The sequence below is a fragment of the Dreissena polymorpha genome, chromosome 10, assembly GCF_020536995.1.
Source record: "Dreissena polymorpha isolate Duluth1 chromosome 10, UMN_Dpol_1.0, whole genome shotgun sequence".
Taxonomy (NCBI): Eukaryota; Metazoa; Mollusca; class Bivalvia; order Myida; family Dreissenidae; genus Dreissena; species Dreissena polymorpha.
Window position 1 is genome coordinate 4,271,956 of NC_068364.1, and position 27,462 is coordinate 4,299,417.

General features: G+C 36.1%; 1 protein-coding gene across 1 annotated transcript in view; it reads right to left on the minus strand.

The window, feature by feature from the left end:
- The window catches only part of LOC127847102 (adenomatous polyposis coli protein-like), a 63,316-nt gene that overhangs the window by 14,411 nt on the left and 21,443 nt on the right, over positions 1–27,462 (minus strand). Inside the window, exons 4-11 of the mRNA XM_052378710.1 lie at positions 20,530–20,725; positions 17,388–17,496; positions 12,161–12,343; positions 6,519–6,726; positions 6,222–6,397; positions 5,687–5,804; positions 4,419–4,661; positions 2,946–3,050 (exon numbers count right to left, since the gene is read on the minus strand). Of these exons, the coding sequence (XP_052234670.1) occupies positions 2,946–3,050; positions 4,419–4,661; positions 5,687–5,804; positions 6,222–6,397; positions 6,519–6,726; positions 12,161–12,343; positions 17,388–17,496; positions 20,530–20,725 (1,338 nt within the window). The remainder of the gene's footprint in view (positions 1–2,945; positions 3,051–4,418; positions 4,662–5,686; positions 5,805–6,221; positions 6,398–6,518; positions 6,727–12,160; positions 12,344–17,387; positions 17,497–20,529; positions 20,726–27,462) is intronic.

Below are 27,462 nucleotides of genomic sequence, written 5' to 3' on the forward strand. Positions count from 1 at the left end.
TTTGAATGATTTTTATTGTTGTATATACATGAGACTCACCCAAATATATGACGCAAGTAACTTAAGTCTGGTTAAAAGTTGCGTTTTATGACCCGAACCGCATGTCAATTGTAAAAGAACTAATTTCTTACTCAAATATTGGATCCATTGAAGTCGTCCATTACAACAAAGTCAAGACATAAATTGAGTTGTTTGGTTTATATATGATTGTGATATAAATTGCTGAAGTATTACTTTCCTTTGTCCCATCAAAAGCGTGCACAAATTATGCTGCATGTTGATTCATCCGCGTGGAAAGTCTGGTGTTTTAAAACATATAGTGTATAGACAATTTCAATCTTTAAATTTTTGTAACAATTTTCAAGTGCTTTTTTTTGGTTTTGGTTTGCAGAATAGACCATATTTGAAACTTAACTTATCCCTATTTACTAACAACTTTTTACTGTATTAATGTGAATTTAAGTTACATTCATATCTGCAAATTGAAAAACGAGGTCAATTTAATGAAGCAAACAAACCTCATAGATTAACTTCATTTCTATCTATACCTGATATAAATTAGCTGAAAAATGTTCACATTGTTATTATAACATAAGTGTTTATTTCATAAAGATCATGCCGCGAAAATACTGACCAAAATGGGTTTAGTTTTTAATATTCTAATAAAAGGTAATAAATTATCAGTGCATAGAAAGTAGTTTATGGCCGCCTGGCCAATGCACTGTTAATATGATTCTCAGCGTAGGGAAGCTAAAAGGATCGGGGTACTGCCGTTATTAAAATGAAGCAAACAATAACACCACTGAAACTCGGGAAAGCAATTCTACTTATCCACTGAACTCACCGCAAACTTACACCGAAATAAACCAATAACCAAAATTAAAAAACATTTTATGTCTACCGACATTTAATTATTTACATGTTACATTTATGTACTCCTTGCTTTCAGAGCCCTCCCATGGAAGAGATGGGTCTTCGGTTCATACCCCCATCCCCTATGCCAACATTGATTTTTTTATTTGACACATAGGGCATATTATAAATGTGATTGCACTTTTGCTTGTAAAATATACAAATTAGTTTAAAATAAATAGTAATAATTACAAGAGGGCCTGAAAAGCCCAAAGTCACTCACCTGAGATTAAAAGGAACTGACCTGTTCTGTGCAGCCAAAGATGTCATTAGAACAAAATGTTCTTACCAACTTTCATGACTAGTGAACACCTGGCAGCCACGTTTTTCAACAGACCAAAACCATTTTCATTCACATCGTACAATAAATATGGCTTCTAGAGTGTTAACAGGGTTTTACTATAGCCATATAAGGAAAAATGCCACGCCCCCTTGGCGGCCATGTTTTTCCACCAACCGGAACAATTTTCGAACTCATCCAAGATATCATTGGGAAAAATCATCTGACCAAGTTTTATGATGATCGGACAATAATTGTGGCCTCTAGAGTGTTAACAAGGTTTTACTAAAGCATGATATATAGCCATATTAGGAATAATGCCCCATCCCCTGGTGGCCATGTTTTTTAAGCAACCTAAACTATTTTCGAACTCATCCAAGATATCATTAGCACAAATCTTTTGACCAAGTTTCATGAAGATAGGAAAATAAATGTGGCCTCTAGAGTGTTAACAAGGCTTTACTATAGCCATATAAGGAAAAATGCCCCACCCCTGGCGGCCATGTTTTTCAACCAACCAGCATCATTTTTGAACTCGTCCAAGATATTATTGGGATGAATCTTCTGACCGAGTTTCATGAAGATCGGACTATAAATGTGGCCTCTAGAGCGTTAACAAGATTTTACTATAGCCATATAAGGAAAAATGCCCCGCCCCTTGGCAGCCATGTTTTTCAAGCAAATGTAACCATTTTCGTACTCGTCCAAGATATCATTGAGACCAATCTTCTGACCAAATTTCATGAAGATTGGACAATAAATGTGGCCTCTAGAGTGTTCACAAAGTTTTACTATAGCCATATAAGGAAAAATGCCCCGCCCCTTGGCAGCCATGTTTTTCAAGCAAACGTAACCATTTTCGAACTCAACCAAGATACTATTGACACCAATCTTCTGACCAAATTTCACGAAGATTGGACAAGAAATGTGGCCTCTGGAGTGTTAACAAGGTTTTACTAAAGCCATATAAGGAAAACTGCCCCGCCCCCTGGCGGCCTTGTTTTTTCACCGATCTGGACCATTTTCAAACCCGTCGGAGATATCAATGAAACCAATGTTTTGACTAAGTTTCATAATGATTGGGCAAAAATTGTGACTTCTAGAGTATTCACAAGGTTTCTCTATAGCCATATAAGGAATACTGCCCCGCCCCCTGGCGGCCATGTTTTTCAACGGACCGGAACCATTTTTGAACTCAACCAACATATCATTTAGTCAGACAAACATTTTGACAAAGTTACATGAAGATTGGACATCAAATGTGACTTCTACAGTGTTCGCAAGGTTTTTCTTTTTTTTTACCTAGTGATCTAGTTTTTTACCCAGCATGACCCAGTATCGAACTCAGTCGAGGTATCAATGGGACAAATGTTCTGACCAAATTTCATGAAGATCAGACAATAAATGTGGCCTCTTAGAGTGTTCACAAGGCAAAATGTTGACGACGCACGACCGAAAAGGTGATCACAAAAGCTCACCATGAGCACGTTGTGCTCAGGTGAGCTAACAAGGGACATAAAGCATGTATTCATTACCTAACTACCTACTTACGTTCCTACCTTGTGTCACCAATGGAATGTTGATATTTATTCAATGACATCCACATGGAATTTAGATTTGGAACAGATTTAAGAGAACATAAATCATTGCGAAATGCTATTTTGAGATATCACCAACAATAGTGACTGACATACATATATCTGAGCAGAAACTTATTGCCTCCCTTTGGGGGAGTGACAAGCCCTGAGCTTACCTAAGGTGCATATGGCATGCCTATGTTCCTCATCAAAGGAGAGCTTCATAAGCGTCGCTATGGCCGGCCCAGGATGGTGATCCATGGGGTCAGGGGGTCGCGGGGCTGAAGAACAAAAAAGTCAAGGTCATTAAAATCATAAATTGAGTTTGATGATCCATGGGGTAAGGGTGTCGCACGGCTGAAGGTCAAAGTTATAGTTCGATTAATTTATAAATCCATTTGATGAGCGACAGGGTTAGAGAGACGTCAAGATGAGGGATCTAAAGGTCTTGGTTAGTAAATTTATTATAGATTGTGTTGATCATAAGGGGTTAGAGACTTGAAAAGCTGAAGGCCATAGTCATGGTTAGTTACTTAATAACTAGATTGTGATGTTCCATGAGGTTTGGGTATTGCAGGGCTTTAGGTCAAAAGGTATTGTTTATTTGAGTTATAAATAGATTTTAATGATTCATACTATAAGCCAATCACTGGCTGAAGGTAAGTCATTGTCCATTATATTATGAATAGTTTTTAAAGTTCTTCATTTGTCCCTCTCTCGAATCATAAAAGTGTAAAAGCAACCCACAATGTGTTCACAGTGCAGAAACACTTATCTAGCAACCACAATGTGTTCACAGAGCAGTAACACTTATCTCGCACCCCACAATGTGTTCACTCCCAAATCATATGTGTAAAAGCAACCCACAATGTGTTCACAGTGCAGTAACACTTATCTAGCAACCCACAATGTGTTCCCAGTGCAATAACACTTATCTAGCAACCCACAATGTGTTCACAGTGCAGAAACACTTATCTAGCAACCCACAATGTGTTGTCAGTGCACTAACACTTATCTAGCAACCAACAATTTGTTCACAGTGCAGTAGCACTTATCTAGCAACCCACAATGTGTTCACAGTGCAGTAGCACTTATCTAGCTACCCGCAATGTGTTCACAGTGCAGGTAACACTTATCAGCGGTGATCAATACAAAGAAGCAAAGGAAACAGAGCAGTTAAATATCAATAAATCAGCTGAAAGAAAAGATATAAAAGACCAGACATGTTATGGTTGACCAATACACTGAGTGGAATTCCCCATAGAGAGAGGCTTTTATTGAGATTTAAATGATATTTGATACTTTGCCCCACTAAAGATAAAAAAGTAGTAAAGATTTAATGCAAACAATGGATATTTACAAAATGGCAGTTTTAATGCGAAAGTCTGTTACAAATATGATCATATTTAAGCTAAGATTTTCTGAACACAATTGTTTCAAACAGTAAATAATGTCATTATAAAAGATCATAATAAACTATTATGCAATAAACACCATTCATTTCAAAGCAATAATATGAATTCATTTTATAATTTCCAGTGATTAATAAGGAAATGTCAGTGATTTAAAACTGTCTATTAATTGTTTCAAGCAGTGAAAAAACAACAACAGAAAATAGAACATGATAACTTATTCTCGCTGTTTCATACCTTCGTCCTCCTCCTCATCACTTGAACTCTCCCGGAGCTGATCACAATGCCCCCGGATCTGTTCCAGCAGCCGGAGCACCCGAGCCTCACGCCGCCCGCGCTTGTCATCCGGGTGGGAGTGAACGATGTTATGAAGCGCAGCCGAGGCCCGGGCCCGCGCAGGTTTGCTCCCACGGGTGTTTCCGAGCAAGGCTGAATCCTGGTCCGAACCGTGGAGAAGTTGAATAAGCAGGGGAAGACAACCTGATATGAAAGAAGGAAAATTCGATGTTTGAAGGTTTTCGGCTTATGTGCGCATTTTGACGTGTTTGTTGTCCCTTTGAAAATAAAATTAAATCAAAAACGTTTCTTAATAGATTTAAGTTTAAAAGGCTTCATTTCCAACCCAAACATACTGAGGAGCATCAAACCTGAACTGTGAGTCACTCGCAGGACTTTCTGGTTTTATTGCATAAAACTATTTTCACTTTGCTTCCGAGTCAAAAAGGGATCTTTTAACGTTTTGGTAAATTGACAAAATTGAAAAAAGTTGTTTCAGATTCGCAAATTTCTGTTTAAGTTATAATATTTGTGAGGAAACAGAAATAATGAACACTTACTATGGTCTAAAATAGCCATTATATGCATCTTTTGACGATTTAAAAACCTGACAATTATACAGCGTTGCAACGCGAAATGATTGAATAATTTGGAGAGTTCTGTTGTTGTCGTTTAATTTTGTGAAACTACGAAGATTGCTTATATTAAGTATAAAATACGCACTTGTACATACTTGGCAGGATGGCTTAGCGGTCTAATTGGTTTTTACTCCAGGACTCCAGGGGTCACTGGTTCGAGCCTGCTGCAGGCTACTTTTTTTTCCTTTTTTAAATTTTAGTCTTGATTTTTAACTGGAGCTATTTAGATCTAATGTTAATCAATATAAAGCATTTAATGACAAACTTCAAAACATGCCAAAAACTGGGAAAAGGCCCCTTTAAAGTTTAAAATTAAACACATGCAAAGGAGGACACGTTCTATGACTATGACCCATGGTTTATTTGCAGAGCCATTATTAAGATAAACTGGTATATTTACATACATCAACAAATAAAGTTTGGGTTTAGTGGAGTCAAAATCCATTAACTTTCAAAATGAATAAATATCCTTTCAATCCAAATAATATCCATGTCAAGACATTACAAATAGTATTTATAAAATCAGAGGTAAATTCAGATCAAAACTAAAACACTTTGGACAAACTGGTTTCCAATGGTATATCAATATACCTGACTGTCTCATCACAATACAGCTATCTGGAGAGCTTGACATAGCGAGAAGTGTCTTGGCCATATCGTCTTTGTCATGTGTGCCCAGCATGGACAACAGACCATAGACCATCTCGACCTGTGAGGTAAAATAATCACACTGCAAGTTTTGACATTTAAAAGCACATAAACACTCAAAATCAACGAATATTTTGTACAATCTTTAAAAAAATATAGTTCAACATATCAAAAATCAATGTTCCTTAAAGCAATAGCCAAAATTTCAATGCCAGATGTGGTCTGGTAACATAGATTTAAGGCGATACAAAATGCTCGTTTTTATTTTTTTTGTGTCTCAATATATTCCATGTGAATTTCCGGCTACTATATCGGAACATAAATTCGTAGTTCTTCTGATGCTGCCCTACTGACCAAACTGTTCGAGGCCGTTTGTAATTACATTAATTGAAAATGCCACCCACTCTATGGGGGCGTACAAAGATTAACACTAAAATGTGAAAATCAAAATTCATACATCTCCTTTTAAAACCTTTACCTTGGTACCCAGCTGCTGTGGTGCTATCTGCAATGGAACAGGCCCCATCTGCTGACCCTGAACTTGACCTTTGGCCACTGACCCCCGCGAGCTGGCAGTATTGGTTGAGGTGAAGGACATGACGCTAGCCAGATCGCCGCGGTGACCGGAGTTGGATGACCTTGAGATGCTTTCATCTGAACAATACATGTGAAGAAACAACTACAATTAAAATCCACCAATAATAAGTTCTGTTAACTGAACGTTGTAATTAGGTATAAATATTACCTACACTTTAAGAAAACAAACTTTTTATACCTAGTTGCCATGCACCATGGTATATAGCCCCAGGAATGTTGTGCTGAGTAAACGTCATCACCTCGTCCTGTTGCTCGATTTCTGTCTGTGTCGCCATGGTAACTAGGTCAAGGTTGCTGCTGTCATTAAGGTCAACTGAATCTGAGGTTTGCTGACCTTTGACCTCATTATCCACATCATCATCGTCTTGGTCTTTTTCTTGTAAAATCTGGAAAGAAAATTTGCACTGTTACTCTGTTGTGTTTCTTTACTTAGTAAATATAGAAATTGTTACCATGTGCAGTACCATGTGCAGTTTCTGTTAAATCTTTGAAAAAAATTGTACATCTTTTGTAATCAAGAAATAAAGCCACATTGTCAAAGCTTAATTTCATACTAAACAACAAGATGTGTTTGTGAAACACAATGTCCCCCTATATGACGTTTGACCTTGAAGGATGACCTTGACCTTTCACCACTCAAAATGTGCAGCTCCATGTATGCTGATGATACAACATTGCACACTGTGGGAACAAATATTCAAACACTTCAAAATAAGCTACAAACAAATCTTTCAATTGTAAATGATTGGTGCCAAACTAATAACATGATTATTAATCCACTAAAAACCACTTGTATGGTATTAGGGTCAAAACGGAAAGCTAAAAATATAACAGATCTAAAACTTAAAATTTCAGATACGGTGATCAAAATAGTAAATTGTCAAAAACTTCTTGGCCTTTATATTGACAATACTCTATCTTGGAAACTACACATTAACAGCGTTTGTTCAAAAATGTCATCACGAATGTTTCTTTTGCAAAAAATAAAACCATATCTAACCCTTGAAATGCGTAAGCTCTTCTATAATGGTTATATCTCACCTATATCCGACTACGCATGCGTTACCTGGAGTTCAGCGGCCAAAACGGAAATTAATAGAATAGTCAAAATACAAAAGCGTTGTGGTGCACATATTTTAAATAAAAAGTACAACACTAATTCAAAAACACTATTTAAAGATCTAAAATGGTTGACTTTCGAACAGCGTAATCACTATTTCACGTCAGTTATTGTATTTAAAGCATTTCACAATCAAACCCCAACATACATACGTGACCTTTTGACACCTTCACAAAATAATCACTATAACTTGCGATCTTGCGAAAAGGGGGATTTAAAGGTAGTGCGAATACCCAAAACAAACTATTTCAAACAATCGTTTGAATTTTCTAGCAAATCAATTTGGAATTCGTTATCCCAATATATACGTCAAACAAACAATTTAATTACATTTACGAAAAAATTAAAAGCTTATCTTTCTTCCACACTTTATGAAATAAACTGAACATGCTTCATGTTGTTTTAGTAAATAACATTAGTTTAATGTTTAAATACTGTTCTTGCATAGATGGTTATTGTAGTTTTATGTCTGTCATTTGTTTTAAATTATAATATATATCATATGCATATATGATTCTTTGTGTTTTGTTCTTATTGCTCAAGATGAAATATGATGTATTTGTTGTAAATTGTATCTTGTTAGAAGACCTTGTTGAAAATAAGAAATGTATTATATAAATTGCATATTATGTAATTTCATCTGATGTATTTCTTAACAAGTCTATTTTCTTTAAATAAAGATTTTATTATTATTATTATTATTATGCATGCCAAATATCAAGTTGCTATCTTCAATATTGCAAAAGTATTCATAAAGTAAGCGATTTGGGCCACATATATTTGACCTTGAAGGATGACCTTGACCTTTCACCACTCTAAATGTGCAGCTCCATGAGATACACATGCATACCAAATATCAAGTTGCTATCTTCAATATTGCAAAAGTATTCATAAAATAAGCGATTTGGGCCACATATATTTGACCTCTGACCTTGAAGGATGACCTTGACCTAGACTTTTCACCACTCAAAATGTGCAGCTCCATGAGATACACATGCATGCCAAATATCAAGTTGCTATCTTCAATATTGCAAAAGTATTCATAAAATAAGCGATTTGGGCCACATATATTTGACCTCTCACCTTGTAGGATGACCTTGACCTTTCACCACTCAAAATGTGCAGCTCCATGAGATACACATGCATGCCAAATATCAAGTTGCTATCTTCAATATTGCTAAAAGTATTCATAAAATGAGCGATTTTGGCCAAATATATTTGACCTCTGACCTTGAAGGATGACCGTGACCTTTCACCTCTCAATATGTGCAGCTCCATGAGATACACATGCATGCCAAATATCAAGTTGCTATATTCAATATAGCAAAAGTTATTGCAAAATGTTAAAGTTGGCGCAAACAGACCAACCAACCAACAGACCAACCAACCAACCAACCAACAGAGAGGGCAAAAACAATATGTCCCCCACTACTATAGTGGGGGACATAAAAAGCCACACTTTGTCATTTAAGTAAAACAAGCAAATTCGTTGAATTGATATCTCCCACCAATATGCTTCTGGACAGTCACACAAAAGTGTTATATTTGATACTCAAAAAGGCATTTTTTTCAATATAAAAAGAGCAATAACACCTTTATTAACAGCTGGTGTACAATGCCATTTGGCGTGCATCATCCTCTTATCCATATATATACTCATACCAAGTTTCAATGATATCGGCCAAAGCACTTCCAAGATATGGCTCCGGACACACACAAAAAGCATTTTTTCAAGATACAAAGGGCAATAACGTTATTAACAGATTGTGTACAATGCCATTTGGCGTGCATCATCCTCTTATCCATATATATATATATATATATATAGACATACCAAGTTTCAATGAAAACCGCCAAAGCACTTCCAAGATATGGCTCCGGATGGACGGAAAGACGGACGGAAGGATGGAAAGATGGACGGACAACGCCAAAACAATATCCCTCCGCCTATGGCAGGGGATAATTACTTTCTTACTATATAACTTAACATTTTATTGTAGCAAATGTACATGTAACCACAAAATGGCAAGATCAAGGTAATTGTACTCATGGTTTTCAATTTCAATCAAAATCCCATGATTACAAAACCTACCAACTCCATACCAAGAATTGACTGGCTCCCAACCTTCATGCAAAGATTTGAACCCTACCAAACATATACAACAAGAAATGCCTTTATGGCCTAAAATGGTTTATTGAGATATAAGTGGTATGATAAATTACACGAGTTGAACTTATTTTTTACTTTTGTTTAAACTTTTTGACTGTTTTGTAAAAAATTGCACTAACACATTTTCTAAAAAATTGCACTAATATGACTAAATTAGAAAAAAATTCAGTGAAACTTATAGATGCTCACTGATAATTATACGCTTTATCCATAAATGGGGGAAATTGTGCGGAAACAACAAAAAATATCAAGGGACAATTAATATCTGGAAACCCACTGTTTTTAAATTATATGATCACTTGGTGTGCATGATCACTCAGTGAGATATTGCATAGAACGCTTAATCAAATATGGATATCCATTTGAGGTCATCTAATCTCATATAATTAATCAAAAGGGATTTGTAATTAATCAAAAAGCAATAACTGCATGTAAAATTATTGAGACAGAGAAACCTGAAAATAAACACATGTCCACGAATTCAGACTACTGCACATTAAGGGTCATACTATTTGGATCATTACTGTCCACGATCTAACACAGAAAGGAATTATTTCTCCAAGGACATTAACTCAATAAACAAGAGCACTGCCTTGCGGGTGCAGTACTCATCTATTTTCTTTTTAAAGATGAAGGGACTCTCAATTTCAATCACAAAGGAGGGAGGGGTGGAGTGAAGAGGGGTGTATAGTGTGGGGGTGTGGACATTTATAACATTATCTTCCAAAAATGCGGAAAAAAAAAATAATTCGGGGGTGGTGGGGGGGGGGGGGAGGGGATTCTTGGGTGCGATGGTTGGACGGTATTTCAAAAATAAAATAATAAAAATAAATATGTGTTTTTTAACCGTTTCAAAAAAAAAATAAAATTGGGGGGGGGGGGGGTGTGGGGTGGGGGTATAGTGTGAGGGTGTGGTGGTCATTTGTGAGATGATCTTTAAAATAAAAAAAATAAAAAATAAAATTTAGGGGGGGGGGGATTCGGGGGGGAGGGCACGGGGGATGGTTTGGGTGGAGTCTATTGTGGTATGTCAGGTAAGAGTAGTTTTGTCAAAGTATCAATCAAATCTAATCATAAATAAAGAAGTTATGGAATTTTAGCAAAATTTAATAATTTGACCTTGAGAGTCAAGGTCATTCAAAGGTCAAGGTAAATTTTAACTTGCCAGGTACAGTAACCTCATGATAGCATGAAAGTATTTGAAGTTTGAAAGCAATAGCCTTGATACTTTAGAAGTAAAGTGGATTGAAACACAAAATTTAACCATATATTCAAAGTTACTAAGTCAAAAAAGGGCCATAATTCCGTAAAAATGACAACCAGAGTTATGCAACTTGTCCTTTTACTGTGCCCTTATGATAGTTTGCGAGTGTTCCAAGTATGAAAGCAATATCTATGATACTTTATGGGTAAAGTGGACCAAAACACAAAACTTAACCAAATTTTCAATTTACTAAGTATAAAGGGCCCATAATTCCATCCAAATGCCAGTCAGAGTTACATTACTTTGAATGCACAGTCCCCTTATGATAGTTAATAAGTGTTGCAAGTATGAAAGCAATAGCTTTGATACTGTAGGAATAAAGTGGACCTAAACACAAAACTTAACCAAATTTTCAAGTATAAAAAGGGCACATAATTCTGTCAAAATGCCAGTCCGAGTTACATAACTTTGCCTGCACAGTCCCCTTATAATAGTTAGTAAGTGTTGTAAGTATGAAAGCAATAGCATGATACTTAAGGAATAAAATGGACCTAAACACTTTAACCAAAGTTTTCAATTTTCTAAGTATAAAAAGGGCACATAATTCTGTCAAAATGCACGCCAGAGTGATCCAACTTTGCCTGCCCAGTCCCCTCATGATAGCATTGATACTTTCTGAGAAAAGTGGACCTGAACGCAAAACTTAACCGGACGCCGACGCCAAGGTGATGACAATAGCTCATAATTTTTTTTCAAAAAATAGATGAGCTTAAAATCAACCAACAGAATGCATAATCAATATTCCCAAAAGAAATGTGCATGTAAAATTCCTTGAAATTCTGGTCATTACTTCCTGAGATCTCGCATGGAAACTAATATTCCAAAAATAAATGACTGCTGCACATCAAACTTCATCAAATTAGTAACGTCAGTGTATAAGATCGTGTGCAAAAATGAAAAGACAACAACCATTGGATTGACATGGTCTGACAGGGCTGCACATGTCCGTCGTGTACATGCTGCTTAATAAGTTTCATCAAATTTGGATGATAAGTATCTGAGATCTCCAGCGGAAACTAAAATTGTGGCGGACGAAAGGACGGTCATCAAGTAAATAAAATATGATTATCAGGGGGAAATTAATTTCAGACTAATGCCAACTTCACCAGAAAGACAAAGTCTCAACAATATGCGTCCCCATTTCTGGGAGCATACAATAATAAAAACAAATAATCACTCCGCATTAAACAATTTAACTTGTTAAAGAAGTATCTACCAATATAACATAGGGGAGATAACTCCACTTAATGGAGTTTGATAACTTACTTCCTGTCGTTTCTTCTGCAATGACATCATCTCATTCTGCAGTCGTCGAATTATTTGAACCCTACCCTCATGTCTCGCAGCGATTTGCTCATTGGAGCCAAAGCTTTCCGTCATAGTGTCTTGTAACCTCTGTATCTCAAACTCTAGGTGTTTCCGGGTCAAGCCTGGCTGCTTGCTTGGCGTCTAAAAAAATGATGGAATTATGAAGTTGGATTTTTTTTTAAACTGCCTTTGCTAATATAAGTCTTGTTACCACTGTGCATCAAACTGGCCTTTTTCTGATATTTTGGACAAAAATACCTGAGCAGAATTGGAAAATTCATGATGTAAACATTAATTTTTTTAACAAAGAAAATTTTTAGTTCTTCATTGTATGTTTGAAACAAGAGATGTGTTTGTCAGAAACACAATGCCCCCTATTGCGCCGCTTTGATTTTTTTGTTGACATTTGACCTTGAAGGATGACCTTGACCTTTCACCACTCAAAATGTGCAGCTCCATGAGATACACATGCATGCAAAATATCAAGTAGCTACGTTCAATATTGCAAAAGTTATGAAGAAGGTTTAAGTTTTGGTTAAAGTTTTGGGACACACACACAGACACAACAATGACAGACAGGCCAAAAACAATATACCCCCGATCCTTCGATCTGGGGGCATACAAATCTACAGTTTGAATAAGTTAATATGAATGTAATGCTACAAATTATTGTAATTTTACTCTGCCTTTTAACAAAATAAGGCTACCTTACACAAACAGTTGGTATGTTTAAAGCAGAATGGCAGGGGGCACCCTTTCCATATTTAACCACAAACCCACTTTTAATATGAGGCCCCTTCCGTTTGTATGCCCAATCCTTTCCAAATATGTCCCACCCTTTCTGACCCTCTTTAATTGGTCAAAGTTCTCATAAATACAGACGCTGTGCATAAGTTTGAATTAGAGTAAGGCAATTGAGTATAAATTTGACTGGGAGTCTACTTAATAGGAGCTGGACAACTCAGTGCAAATTTTACTGGGAACCAATCTCATGGATAATCCCGACTAGAAAAATTTGACAAAAACTCGACTACCTAGTAAATAAACAAGAAACCAACCAGACTACTGTATGAATTACTAATGAGTAAGTTCCACTGGTGGCCAGTCTACTGAGCAAAAATTGCTCCTCAACAGGAGTCAAGGAAATCAATTCTGTTGGGTTGACACAATCAATAACTCAGTGCTTTCAAACTCCTGGTTTTACATCTAGTGGATTTACTGGGAATCTATCAGTGAAGTTATGGGTATAGTAGTATCAGTACTTGGAGAATTGATGCTGTCGGATGGAGGAGTATTGGACAGGGAGAACTAGGTAAAGTGCCTCCAGCCTTTTGAAAAATTAATCAAGGTTTATTGGTCATGATAAAATAGATCAAGCAATGTGAGGATTCATGCTGTTGGGAAGTATTGGAAATGCAGCGATTTTTTTCCTTCTTTACATAGTACCGGAAAACAACTCTTTCTCAATCAGGAAAAAACTACAAATACACCAAAAACATTCCCCAATATGAAGACTTCACAACACCAATTTTCCCTATGTCAGGTTTTTTCTGGCTCAATTTTCCCAACTGGACTGGTATGGCAACTTTTCCCAATTGGGCAAAAAAAAAGGTGCTGTATTGCAAATGAAATTGATTACATTTTAGGTTGATATATTTGATTGAGCTTATTGAAAATTGAAGTATTTTGCTAAGGAACAGGGGCATTGGATGTATATGTGGTAGGCGGGCAATTGTGAACTCTGCCATGTCTGGGGGGGGGGGGGGGGTTCTACTTATATAAAAAATCTACAGCACTTCAGATCTCAAACGAGCTAACAGAAGGCGGCATTACATTAGGTTTTTTTCTAGGATGAAAAAAAAGTTCTTCATTTGCTCATTTTTCTGTCACTTATCTTGTAGTTAGGCGCGTAATGAAATTATTTTCCCAAAACATATCAATCCATTGAACAAATAAAGAGGAAAAGTGGAGGCTTTTTGAAGTTGAACAAAAATAGTTCCTAATGAAATGCTACCATGCTAGCTGGAAATCTCACCAGTCTGCAAAATGCATTTGCAGAAACCTTACAGCTGACAAGAGTTGGCTAAAAGCCAGTCAGTGATATCCATGACGCAAACATAGAACAGACAAGTTTTCTGCATTAAGTTTTTGTGGCTCAAGCAAAATCTAAAATAGACATTGTTATTTTGTTACATACTGTATTGTTATATCCATTGTAAAAGGACAGTTACTTGAAGCAGCGAGGGTAACTCATTATGGGAAGAAACTCATTATGGGAAGAAACTCATTATGGGAAGAAACTCATTATGGGAAGAAACTCATTACAGGGGGAGTATACCATTTGATTAAATATTGCAATTTAAGTACCTCTATTCCAACCTCTAACCCTTTAAGGAAAATTATTCTTTCAAAGAAAAAACTTATAATGCTGGGAAGGTAGTTCTTGAACTTCCTTAGGGAAACGACTCATCACATGTCAGTGTTTTGAATTTAAAAAAGACTTCTTTGAGTGGGGTCATAAAGTAAAGGATGCATTGTTAACAAGTCACATCTTTCACAGAATAAAAACAAGATGTGTTTGTGAAACATTATGTCACCATATATTTGACCTTTGACCTTGAAGGATGACCTTGACCTTTCACCGCTCAAAATGTGCAGCTCCATGCATGCCAAATCAAGTTGCTATCTTCAATATTGCAAAATAGTACATTAAATAAGCGATTTTGACCCATATATTTGACCTTTGACCTTGAAGGATGACCTTGACCTTTCACCACTCAAAATGTGCAGCTCCATGAGATACACATGCATGTCAAATATTAAGTTGCTATCTTCAATAATGCAAAAGTCATGGCAAATGTTAAAGTTTGACTAAACAAACAAAGCAACAAACCAACAGACAGGGCAAAAACAATATGTCCCTCACTATAGTGGTGGGGGACATACATGCAACTATATGTGTTTCAGCCATTAAAATAAGCTAAACTTTGTCTCAGAGATTTGGAAAACTGGAACAACAAATACTTTTCTTTAACCTTACAGAAAAAATGACTGTACATTTTTAACAGAATCCTTTTCACCTGGCAGAATTATTATCACAACACCTGGCTGGGATCTTTATGTTGGATGTATGTCGGAACAAAACATTTTATGAGGAGAGCAAGCCATATCTCCTGTCAAATGATGCTTTTCTATGACGTTGCAATAGTTGGCCCTAGATAATTGATGTTGTAGAAGGGAAATTTCTTTCATTACCAGAATTTTAGTTAGTTAATATACGCTCAGTTGAAAATTGATGGGTTAACGTAGGATAATTGTCATTTTTGGCATATTCACATAAAAACTGCATTCTGATTAGATACATGTAATCAGCTCATCAAACCTGTTAAAACACTGAATGATGCAAATTAACTCTTAAATATTCCTGGCAGGGACTTCCTTAACCAATCAAATAACTTAATAACCTTACTGACGACTTTCATTCATTCCGACATACATTTTTTATCATTAAATAACTCAAATACAAATAAGTCTAAAATAAATAATTTTCAAACTAATTTCCCCAGTTACCTAATATGTACAATGAAATCATAGAAGAAAACTTCAGATGCAAATATATCATATAAACATCTGGATCCTGCTTGTTGTTAATTGGATATTTCTGTTGTTTCTCTATAACTCAAACAACTCAAAAGCATCTGTTACTACCTGGAAAACTCTGCAGAACTTTCAATCACAATTATCTGGCAAAAACATTCTCTGCAAAGAACATGTTCACCATTCACAAAATGTTTTTTGAAACTTTCTAACAACAGCTCAACAGTGCACATTACAGGTACAACAAACTTACTCCTAGCATATGTTACCACATCTATCAGGACAGAGGCTTTGTGTTCTATATATAAATATATGTTTGCGTGATTGAACTGTTCTATATGGAAACTATGCAATTCTGAATATCAATACATTGGTGGGCAATATGAACTGAAAACTATAAACAATTTTGAACAATATTTTGTTAACTAATTATGTTTCTACATTTTATTCATACTTGAAAGCATGTTATGAAAGTTGCATGCACATTGTAAATACGATATGGTTTATACACTTATAAAACATCTAAAAGTATCAACTTCACCATTGTTATGGCATATTAATTCTTGCAAACATCGTTAATGTTGCAAGAAAATCTAGAACTCAAAATGTGTGAGATGAAACTAAAATACACTGTAGTTTTCTTTTTTCCACAAAAAATACATAAAAGGATATTTTTACTTTCAAAGTTTGTATTTTCCTTCTGCCTTTATTTTTGGCAAAATTATTTTTAAAATGCCCTGTGACTAAAGACTGATATTTCTCTGTTGTTTTTTATGGGAGATAACAACACTTGTGTGCTTTTATTCTCTTAATTCTTATTGTCAAAGCACATAAATGCAACAATATATAGAAAACAAGAAACCATCTGAGACGGGTGATGCTCCCCAAAGTTTATTTGTCACAATATTGCACTATATATTCAGATAAAAGGAAACGTCTTGAGGGCACAGTAGTTGGGGGGACAAAAATTATTTTATAGAAAATTTCAAAGGGCCATAACTCTGTGAAAAATCATCTGACCAGAACCCGCTGATAATATGCACATCTCCTCTTGGTAGTGAAGCTTCCCATAAAGTTTCATTGAATTCCGGTTATTAGTTGCTGAGAAATAGCCCGAACAAAAATTGTGCACGGATGGACGCACACGGACAGACGAAGCGGCGATTATATGCTCCTTCCAAAATAAATTTTGGGGGAGCATAATAAGTATTGCTTTAACACTATTTATGTTTATAAGGGTGGACTTTATACTTAAATGGTTGATAAAAAAACTGAAAAAATATCGAGGGTGGGCAACTTGGATTGCCTGAGCATCCGTTAATATTAAGTTGTTTTTTTCTTTATTTTGGATTTTAGATTCTTACCATGATGGAAATAGGAAATATGTGAAGAAAGAACACGACATTAAAAGGTCATATTCAAGTTCTTCAACCTTGATGCAGACAGGATGAAACTGACAGACAAACTATTCAACCTTGATTCCGACAGGATGAAACTGACAGACAGACAAACTGTTACACAGCATGACTCAAATATTATTCCCTTTCAAACTTCGTTTGTAAGGATCTCAAAAGAAACTTTTTCCTACCCTCTCGCCAACAGGAAGTGACCTAATTTTCCGCATGATGACCTCAATCTGGTCGTAATACCACTTCCTGTTGCGTTCCTCAGCCTCAATCTGTTGAACGAGGTTGGATCTATAAATAGAATATTGCATCATAAATAAAATGATGATCTAAAATATAATGATGATCTCCGCTACTTTCATCTGTTCCACAATATATAGCAAGGTTTTCATTTACTTCTGAATTTTCAATTTCTTTCTAATTTCCACAGACAAAAAGTACTGGTTCTTCCGAAAGTGTCTTGCTCTGCCAAAGACCAATAACGTAATCAACCTTTTAAACAATGCCTCCTAGGCTCAACATTAACCTTCAAAGTCATTTGTCCAGTTGGAGTGGTGACCTAAAATTACTCTGGTCCAGACCAGCTTGTTTCAGTTATTATTACATCTAAGTGAGCATTTACTCCAAAAGCAATTCATGACCAAAAACCATAATAACTTTGTCAAGGTACAGTACAGGCACCGTGTACTTATACAAAAACGCCTGTCCGCGGTGTTCACTTTTCCCGATGGGTGACATTTCGCTGGGGGCGGACATGCTACTGACCGCGATGTTCGGCGAACACTCGAAATCGCCGCGATTGCACGCTATTGTTAACGGGAACACCTGTGATCTGCGCATTGCTGCGCAGCCACCGTAAACACCTGCCTGTGAGAGTCATTCACGTGTTTTAAATGTAAATGTACAAAAGAAAATCATATACTACATGTAGATATTACATGTATGTGCACATGTATGCGTACTTAAATTCGGACAGTTCGCTAAGTCGGAAAAGTAAATAAAGCGTTTAGATGATCAATACTATTGACTCCAGGGTTTTTTTTTAGAAAAAGGGGAAGACGCTGGACACTGGGTAAAAGGGGAAAATCGAGCGCGAAAGAGACATATTTGGGAAAAAAATAAAAACTGTTCATTTCAATGTCTATAACTCACCTACAGACTTCAGGTGTTTTTTTTAGAAAAAGAGGCAATCTCTGACCTTTTTGTTCTTAAACACATGAACAAGTATGATATTAAAGTCAAAGTCCTTAATAAAGTTGCAGGTGTAGATCTAATAATGAGAAATGATTTCAACTGGGGCCGGGGAACGATGTCAATATTATGATTTTAATTTCATGATGAATGGGTTGATGATCTAGATCTGCTACAGTATTGGAAGGGAAAGGTGCGGCAGCTGCCAATTGTCTACTTTCACTTTCACAATAATCCGACAGTATTAATCGATGTTGATTACATGTACCTCCGAATCCTGCTGGGTTTCAACGGTTTTTGATGATTCATTCTTAAAAAAATGCGTCAACGCAATTAATATTTTCAGAGTACGAACGTTTTATTTTGTTGGTGTATGAACGCCAATTGTGAGACTTTTTTCTGTTTTAACGTTTATATCTTGGCTTTCACATAACCCGGATGAAAATTCGAATGGTTTCCGGTAATTAATTTAGGAAACACCCTTCTCGCGCAAGAACGGAATCCAGTAAAATAGTCACATGATTAATACGATTAGTTGCCCGGTTTCCATGACGTAATTTAAGAGCTATATATAGAATCACTGGGATTCCCAGATTTGAGTGTTCGTCGGGAGAGAAAGAGAGAGAGAGAGCGAGATCCTTGTACATGGTACAAATTGGATAAGTGTCGACTTCCCAAAAGAAAAAAAACCATTTCTTTGAGGGTAAAATATGACATTTTGGTGAAAAATTATATTTTTGGAGGGGAAATGGTATTTTTAGGGGAAAAATTCTGGTAGGGGAAGACGCCGAATATCGGCGTCACTTTCTTAGTAAAAAAAAAACCCTGGACTCTAATAGTGTTAATCAATGCAATTGCCCTTTTTTACAACAAATACCGAGTTTCAAAGAAATCAAGAGAGTATTAAATCATTTATTTACTTGTGTCCGACTTTAAGCCCTGTCCGAATTTACGTATTGCATCCGTTTGTTACGACACTTGTGTGCAGTCAGTATACAATACAATAATTGTTTCAATAATGAAGGAACTGATACAGCGTAACGGTAACGATAAAGCGTGTTTAAATTATATTTTATTAAGAGGAAATGTAAATGCCAAATAATTCGCGAGATACCCTGGTACTTCAGCTGAAATTCACAACGAAACTTTTAATTGAAATTAAATGATCTCAATGTTGTACACGCTACGAAATTTTTATTTACAAATAAATACACCCACGCCAATTTTTGCGCTCTTTTTATCTGGAGAAAGAAATTCATGTATTTCATGTAGAATTTGTAACCTAAAATAGATGTACACGATGCGTGCAAACCGTGTCAGGTGATTTACGCATGATGCAATACAACGGTCCTGATTGGGAGCTTATTTCATCATATCTTTAAATAGAATCATATGCCGAAATTCATTTGACACTTTTGAAAATTTCAAACGTTTGTGTTTATGGCTCTTATCCTCTATATTACCCACCCATAATTTGGTTTTAAAAATATATATTGGGCATATATGGGTTTATCGAGTAATGGATACAGATGGGAAAAGTTGCATGTACGCGATTGAGACAGTTGACACGTATGTATCGGGGAATCCAGAGACTCGGGATAATACGATTACTACAATCAGTTATGAGTTCTCCATGGCTTTAAACTGTTAATTGAATAATCAAACACTCAATTAACACTCCTCCATGTGCGGTATCTTACAGCTAGGTGCGAACGCGTTTTTTTTTATACGCTGCGTTTAAAAAGACAGAAAAACTGTCATGTGCATGGGTGTGAAATACATATCACTTTAAAATGAAAGGGATCAATACAATACGTTTATTTTCAATTATTTTATTTTTAGCGAACACGATGAACACCGTGGTAGATATTATGGGTCCGCTGTGATTCACGGTGTTCGCCTTATCGCAAACGGGGTTCATATTGGTAAGCGAACACAGTGAGATGAACACAGCAGTGAGTGGCGTTTAATTACACAGTGCCTCTACTGTGTGTAACGATAACAATAAAACTGGATATTAACAATGATTCTCCATTTCTTGTTTCACCAATGGTGATTGTCAGGCAAAATCATAAACTAACTTTGAATCCCATCGCAACCAAACCATACCAGCAAATACCCGAAAATACTTACTTTTCATTTTCCAGTTGCTGAATACGCTCCAGTATTTCCTGGTCGTTCCCCAGTGCTATCCCAGACCCTTGAGATGTACATGACCCCTGTGACCCTTCTGCATCTGACCCCAGGGAGTTACATGACCCTTGACCTCTGTGGTTTCCAGGGGTTACCAGGTCGATTTGTGTGTTGTCTGTTAGGTCAGAACCATCTTCTGAAAAAAAGAAACATTGAAAGTGTGAAGATGTAAAATGCAGTGCTCAAGCCAGCCCTTAACTGAAGGGTACAGGGCCATCCAAAAATACAGAATTATACAACATAAGGTGTACTCTTTAGGTTTTCCTAATATAACATTTAAATAAGCTGGTTGTAAGTAAGGAAACGGTTGAATTATAACAATATTGATGTGTTGGTCATCGGGAACAAACAATACTTTATTTTAGATCATTGCAAAAATTACGCGCTGTGAACATTTATCAGCTGACACAGGGATTGTCAATACATGTACATGCATCTGTAATGAATGTCAAATGTTTTAACCCTTTCAGTGCGGGAACCGAATTTTGAAGGCCTTTGCAAACAGTTTGGATCCAGATGAGACGCCACAGAACGTGGCATCTCATCTGGATCCAAACTGTTTGCTATTCTGATAGAATTCTTTGAAAAAAAAATGAAGAAAATGCTTATTTTACAAATTCAGCAGACGACATTTAAGCAGACGACAAATTTCCCAGCATGCAAAGGGTTAACATTCCCATTGGGATACTTCAAATGCTAAGAATAAAGATTGTTTTAACCAACCTTATTACTTTGTACACAAATTGCTGCTTTATCCGGAATATAATCTGCATAGTTAATTTATATGCATTATATACATGTTTGGTAATTCACGTTTACATTTTGCTTCAATATATCTCAAAATTGCAATTATAGCCTCAAAAAGCCAACAGATTTAAGACAGATATGAGAACATGTGAACTTATTTCTTTTAATTTAGCAAAAACTAAATCATGAGATTGATTTTGATATGCAGGGATGGGAAATACCCTACACACTTTAGATGGTTCAACAAAACTTAAAAAAATGATAAAACCTATTTTAGGGGAGACAATTATCTTAACGGCAGGAAAGAAGAACAATTTAAGTATTACAAGGGCTGTTTGTAAAACATGCATGCCCCCCCATATGGGCTGTCCGTTGTAGTGGCAGCCATTGTGTGAATACACTTTTTGTCACTGTGACCTTGACCTTTGACCTAGTGACCTGAAAATCAATAGGGGTCATCTGTGAGTCACGATCAATGTACCTATGAAGTGTCATGATCCTAGGCAAAAGCGTTCTTGAGTTATCATCCGAAATCATTTTACTATTTCGGGTCACCGTGACCTTGAACTTTGACCTTGTGACCTCAAAATCAATAGGGGTCATCTGCGAGTCATGATCAATCTACCTGTGAAGTTTCATGATCCTAGGCATATGCGTTCTTGAGTTATCATCCGAAAACCATTTTACTATTTCGGGTCACCGTGACCTTTGACCTAGTGACCTCAAAATCAATAGGGGTCATCTGCGAGTCATGATCAATCTACCCATGAAGTTTCATGATCCTAGGCGTATGCATTCTTGAGTTATCATCCTGAAACCATTTTACTATTTCGGGTCACCGTGACCTTGACCTTTGACCTAGTGACCTCAAAATCAATAGGGGTCATCTGCGAGTCATGATCAATCTACCCATGAAGTTTCATGATCCTAGGCGTATGCGTTCTTGAGTTATCATTCAAAAACCATTTTACTATTTCGGGTCACCGTGACCTTGACCTTTGACCTAGTGACCTCAAAATCAATAGGGGTCATCTGCGTGTCATGATCAATGTACCTATGAAGTTTCATGATCCTAGGCCCAAGCATTCTTGAGTTATCATCTGACAACCACCTGGTGGACGGACCGACAGACCGACATACCGACAGTCAGACATACCGACAGACCGACCGACATGAGCAAAGCAATATACCCCCTCTTCTTCGAAGGGGGGCATAAAAATGTTTATATGTCCTGGCCATATTATATACGTTTACAAGTACCTTCGCTACTTTCCGAAGATGTATCTCCAATAACAATATCCCCATCCATATCGCCGTCTTCAAGTTCATAGAATTCCCCATCTGACATAACGGGTTTGGGTACCAACATTTACAAGGTACACACAGTAAGTAGCCTTTGCTTTCAGTAGCTTCCCTTTTATACCTTCAATACACAGTTACATGTACTACGACCATAAGCAGTTCATGAAATACACAATTGCTTCCCTTTGTTTTGCGACACTTCCCTTTTTATATTTCAATTTACAGTTACTATGAACAAACATATTTCATCAATTGTTTTTAGGCTTGTTTTATTTTAAGTGTCACTTAATACTTAATATGTTCATAAACAGTTCATTTCTTTGTTTGAGTGGCTTTCATTAACATTATATATTATAAGGGTTGTTCCCTTTTAATATGCAATTAATATATGTAGCATATGCCACCATGTACCTTCTCTTGATGAGCGTTAATACCTTAGTATATTATGTCACTTTACATAATGATTTAAGCTGTTTCCCGGATTCTTCATTATTATGTGCTTCGTTTAGTTATATATGTTTTCCTTTTTGCTTACATGTTTGCAGCACATTTCTTAGTTCTTTCCATTTTCAATTTGTTCACACTTCTCTGAGTTTCACATTTTACAGCCTCAATTCATTTTTAACTCCATCCGTGCTTCCAATAATTATTGCACTAAAACAAACCAGGTTCTATACATGTTATGATGTTCCATTCGCAACTATTGTTCAAATAAACAACATGTAGATTTTATGCCTTTCAGATATTTTTAATTATTGTCTTTCTTTCCGCTAAAAAATACCTATGCTTGTTGGATTTTTTCTATATGATTGCAGAGTTCCTTCAGAAATGCCTTTTATTATTTGAACTTAGTGAAGTTTACATTAAACTGTAATGAGCAAAATTTCTTGACAATTAGTAACACATTTACAAAAGTAAGATCATTAACCTTTTACAACTTAGAAGTGTTTTGATGTGCATGTAAGTCTCTTAGAATGTAATATTTAATTGAAGACTTTTCTTACTAGATTCAAGTTTTAAAGGCTTCATTTCCAACACTTAGATACTGATGAGCAGCAAACAGCATTAAACCTGAATATACTGCAAGTTACTTGCAGGCTGTTCAGGTATTACCGTATTTTACCATGTATAACGCGCTACCATGTATAACGCGCATGCGATTTTTTAAAGCCAAAATGGAGAAAAAAAAGAATTCAAGACCAAAAACCCGAAAATTTGGCCGAAAATGGCCGCCATTCTTATATTGCGCAATCATTTAATCTGAGTTTTTCGGGCGCTTAATTTTTTGTTTTAAAGTAGGGAGCGTTTTTACGATCAGGAGCATGGGTTGCATAGCACTATATTTTTTGATAATTTTTAAGATTATTCTCTCGTGAACACCGATATGTCCTTATTGCTGCGCACTGCGCGTGTTTTTTCAAGACCCCTGCGCGTTAAATTCGAACCACCATTACCTATTACTCACATTTGAACAGTGTAACATTTTCATTACCTGCCGCTCACAACATCGTATGACATCTTCTTCTGCAGACCCGCAACATCGCAATGTCCAATTTTACGCAAATCGTCCGTGGATCCCATTTTATTTTTCATCGACTTAAATATTTCCCCATTAAGAGATGCTCCCCATTAAATCCAGTTTGACCCGGTATTTCGCGCCTTCACTGCGTCTAGTTGATATTATAGTGAGACAAACAATACACCCGAACGCTCAATTCCATACAGTTGGCGTTATTGGCGTAAAGCCATTTGACAAATATCATTTGTTTGTCTCTATTGAAAGAAAATAAAACGAGTCTATATCTCTATTGTTGGTTTGTAACCTACGTAGTATACTCGCACAGTAGCATATTTATGCAGAGATCGGAAAATGATTGATAAACGTATTCGTCGTTTCAATGCTTAGGGCCGAGTAATTTCGGCAAATCGGAACTCAACCTGTGTAATACACTTGCTCAATTAACCGTTGAACTCCACCTCCGTTCTCTTCAAAAGGTTCGAAGGCGGAGCTTTGCACGTGCTATTATTTAATTGGACGATTGCCATTGAGGAACAAACACACAATTGGTTCGGCATGTTGATTGCTAGACAAAGGAAGCCAATTTTGTCGGCGAGAAACTTGTCGCTTTATTGCTTCAGACAGGAAGCGGCTTTCCTTTGATGACGTCAAACTGTCAATTCACATAGAGTGCAAATTTTCGGAATTGCTAACATTAAACTTTGGATTAAATTATCAAAATAAAGCAAAAGCGAAGTTGAAAAATATGATTGAAATAATTTGCCTCAGTTCAAATTAGACGTTTTGCGTTGTAAATCAACGAGTTTTTATGACAACAAAAACTTTAACAAACAATACCGCGACGCACGGGGATCGATATAGCTCGATTTTTTTTTAATGAACAATCAATGAAGAAGTGTGAAAACACCAACAAAGACATTTTTTTCATCTTTTAATTTTTGTCAAAACTGTTACTACCCCGTTCATTCCTAACCTTTCCCGCTATATGTTGTTTCGACAACGGCCCCTTCAGTCTATAACATTATAGGGTGTAGTTTTCTGCAATAACAAAAATGGCGGCAATTGTGAAGATTTACGATTACGAAATGGATTTTTTGCAATTTAGCAACCAGGAAAGCGTTGTGTCAATGTATTACGCGCACGGAATTTTTATTTTGAAATTTGAAAGTTAAAAACCGCGCGCTATGCATGGTAAAATACGGTATGCTGTTTGCACATAGCAATATTCACTTTGCCTCTCAGTGGGAAAGGGTTAAATAATTAAGATTTGACATGGCAACAATTGACTTCTATACAAATTTCTACTAACACCATACAAATTTAAATGAACTAAAATTATACAAAATAACCATAATACACAGTCACCATGAAATCTTCAATGGTGCCTACTTTCAGACTGAACAAGTTATTTTTAGACATATTAAGCAAAATCATTAGTAAACTGTTAAACAAATTTAAAAAAAGTTAACGCCTATATTTTATGACAAAAAATGCATTTTAAAATGTTTGCAATCTATTAAAGGCATGATTAAGAGTCTCACAACCCATTTGCACAAGAAACTCAGGGAAAAATACAGCAGATATTATGGAAATAGGTCTTTTTGCTGCACAGCATCCATTTGATAAACAAATAAATGCAACCTCATCTTTCAGACTGAATCAATAACCACAGACATAACTGCATAAAATTGCATCTATAATCTTAGAGCTAAATTTACATGAGCAGTGAATACTGCAGTTCCAAACCACATAACTTGTATTGAATGGACTTGCACATAATTATTCCAGCATATCGTGTAAGCTGATTAAAGAATGTTATTTCCGATATAATTATTTCTGAGCATGAATTAATTATCACCAAAATTACTGCATCATACTGCATCCAACATCAAAATGTACATGGACAGCCAATGAGGAGGCTGAATAACCAACAGAAACTGAGGCTGCCACAATTTTATCAGTTCTTCAACATAACATTCCCCCAAACAATAGAGCGAGAGATTGCAAAACAAATACAAAAAATTGTATTCCAATGTCAATGTAATCAAAGGCGAGCCCAAGGCACAGAATAATAAAGCTAGTGTGTACATATCTGCCAGACCCATTCAGTTTAATCCATTCTACCATTTCGAACTATTAACTATTTCACAACAAATAAACTGTCTATGCCTCTAAATATGCAGGCTTAACCAAAATGGACCCTGTGGGCGCACTAAGATATAACAGTATTTTATTTCATTAAACTAAATTTAGGTTGGTCATATCTGACAAACATCTGATCAATTTGTTGCAGCCTTATAGGGAAATAAAAGGTTAGATGTGAAACAATTGTTTCAGTGTTTTATGTTTGTTTATTTTCTACATAAAATATGCTAGTTTTATGCACAACTGATAGAGCAAAATGCAAACTGTCTGAGCCATTCTAAAATGTTATATTCAATATTAAAACTTTTTTTTACCAGATGAAACATTTTGTTATCAAAAACAATAGTTTGGCATTCAACCTTCCATATAAAAGCATTTGATCAATAAAACTGTCCCAATATGTTAGCTATATACATTTACAGTGTGAAGCAATCAACAGAGAATGGTCAATAAAATTGCATTTAACAGACAGCAGCTGCTATGCATTTCTAGTGCAATGTAACCTCATCATCTCTGATGCAATAAAATAGAAGCATGCAGATTTTCTTGATTGAATTGTAATTAACCCATTTATGCCTAATGGACTCTCCCATCCTGCAAAATTGGATTTTATATCCAAAATTAGGGATGTCTTGTATATTTATTTCTATATTTAGAATATTTCTTACAGAAATTCCTTTAAGCAAACAGCGCAGACCCAGATGAGACGCCGCATCATGCGGTGTCTCATCTGGGTCTACGCTGTTTGCCAAGGCCTTTTCTCTAGACGCTAGGTATAAATGGGTTAAACAAACTTTTAGCTGGCTAAAAAAGTAAAAGGTGACATTAAAATTAGTTTTTCAGTTTGTGCACATATGGAGATCTTATATTTGTACTTGAAACTCAGTCTTCAAATTCCCACATTCAAGTCTGACCAACAACATTAAAACTGATGGCTTCTAATCGTTTGGAAAACAGATTCATTTCTGTTGATGTGCAAAATAGCGACAAATGTGGTAGTCAGGAATTAAGGTCTTCTTGTAATGCCAAGGGTTGACAGTCTAAACTTGCACATGCTGGCATACAAACTTCAAACTTTGTGTAAGTTCAGAGAAATATTTCCATGCAAGTCATTAACAGAGTCAGTCTTCACAATTATTTTTGAGAGCACTTGCATGAAT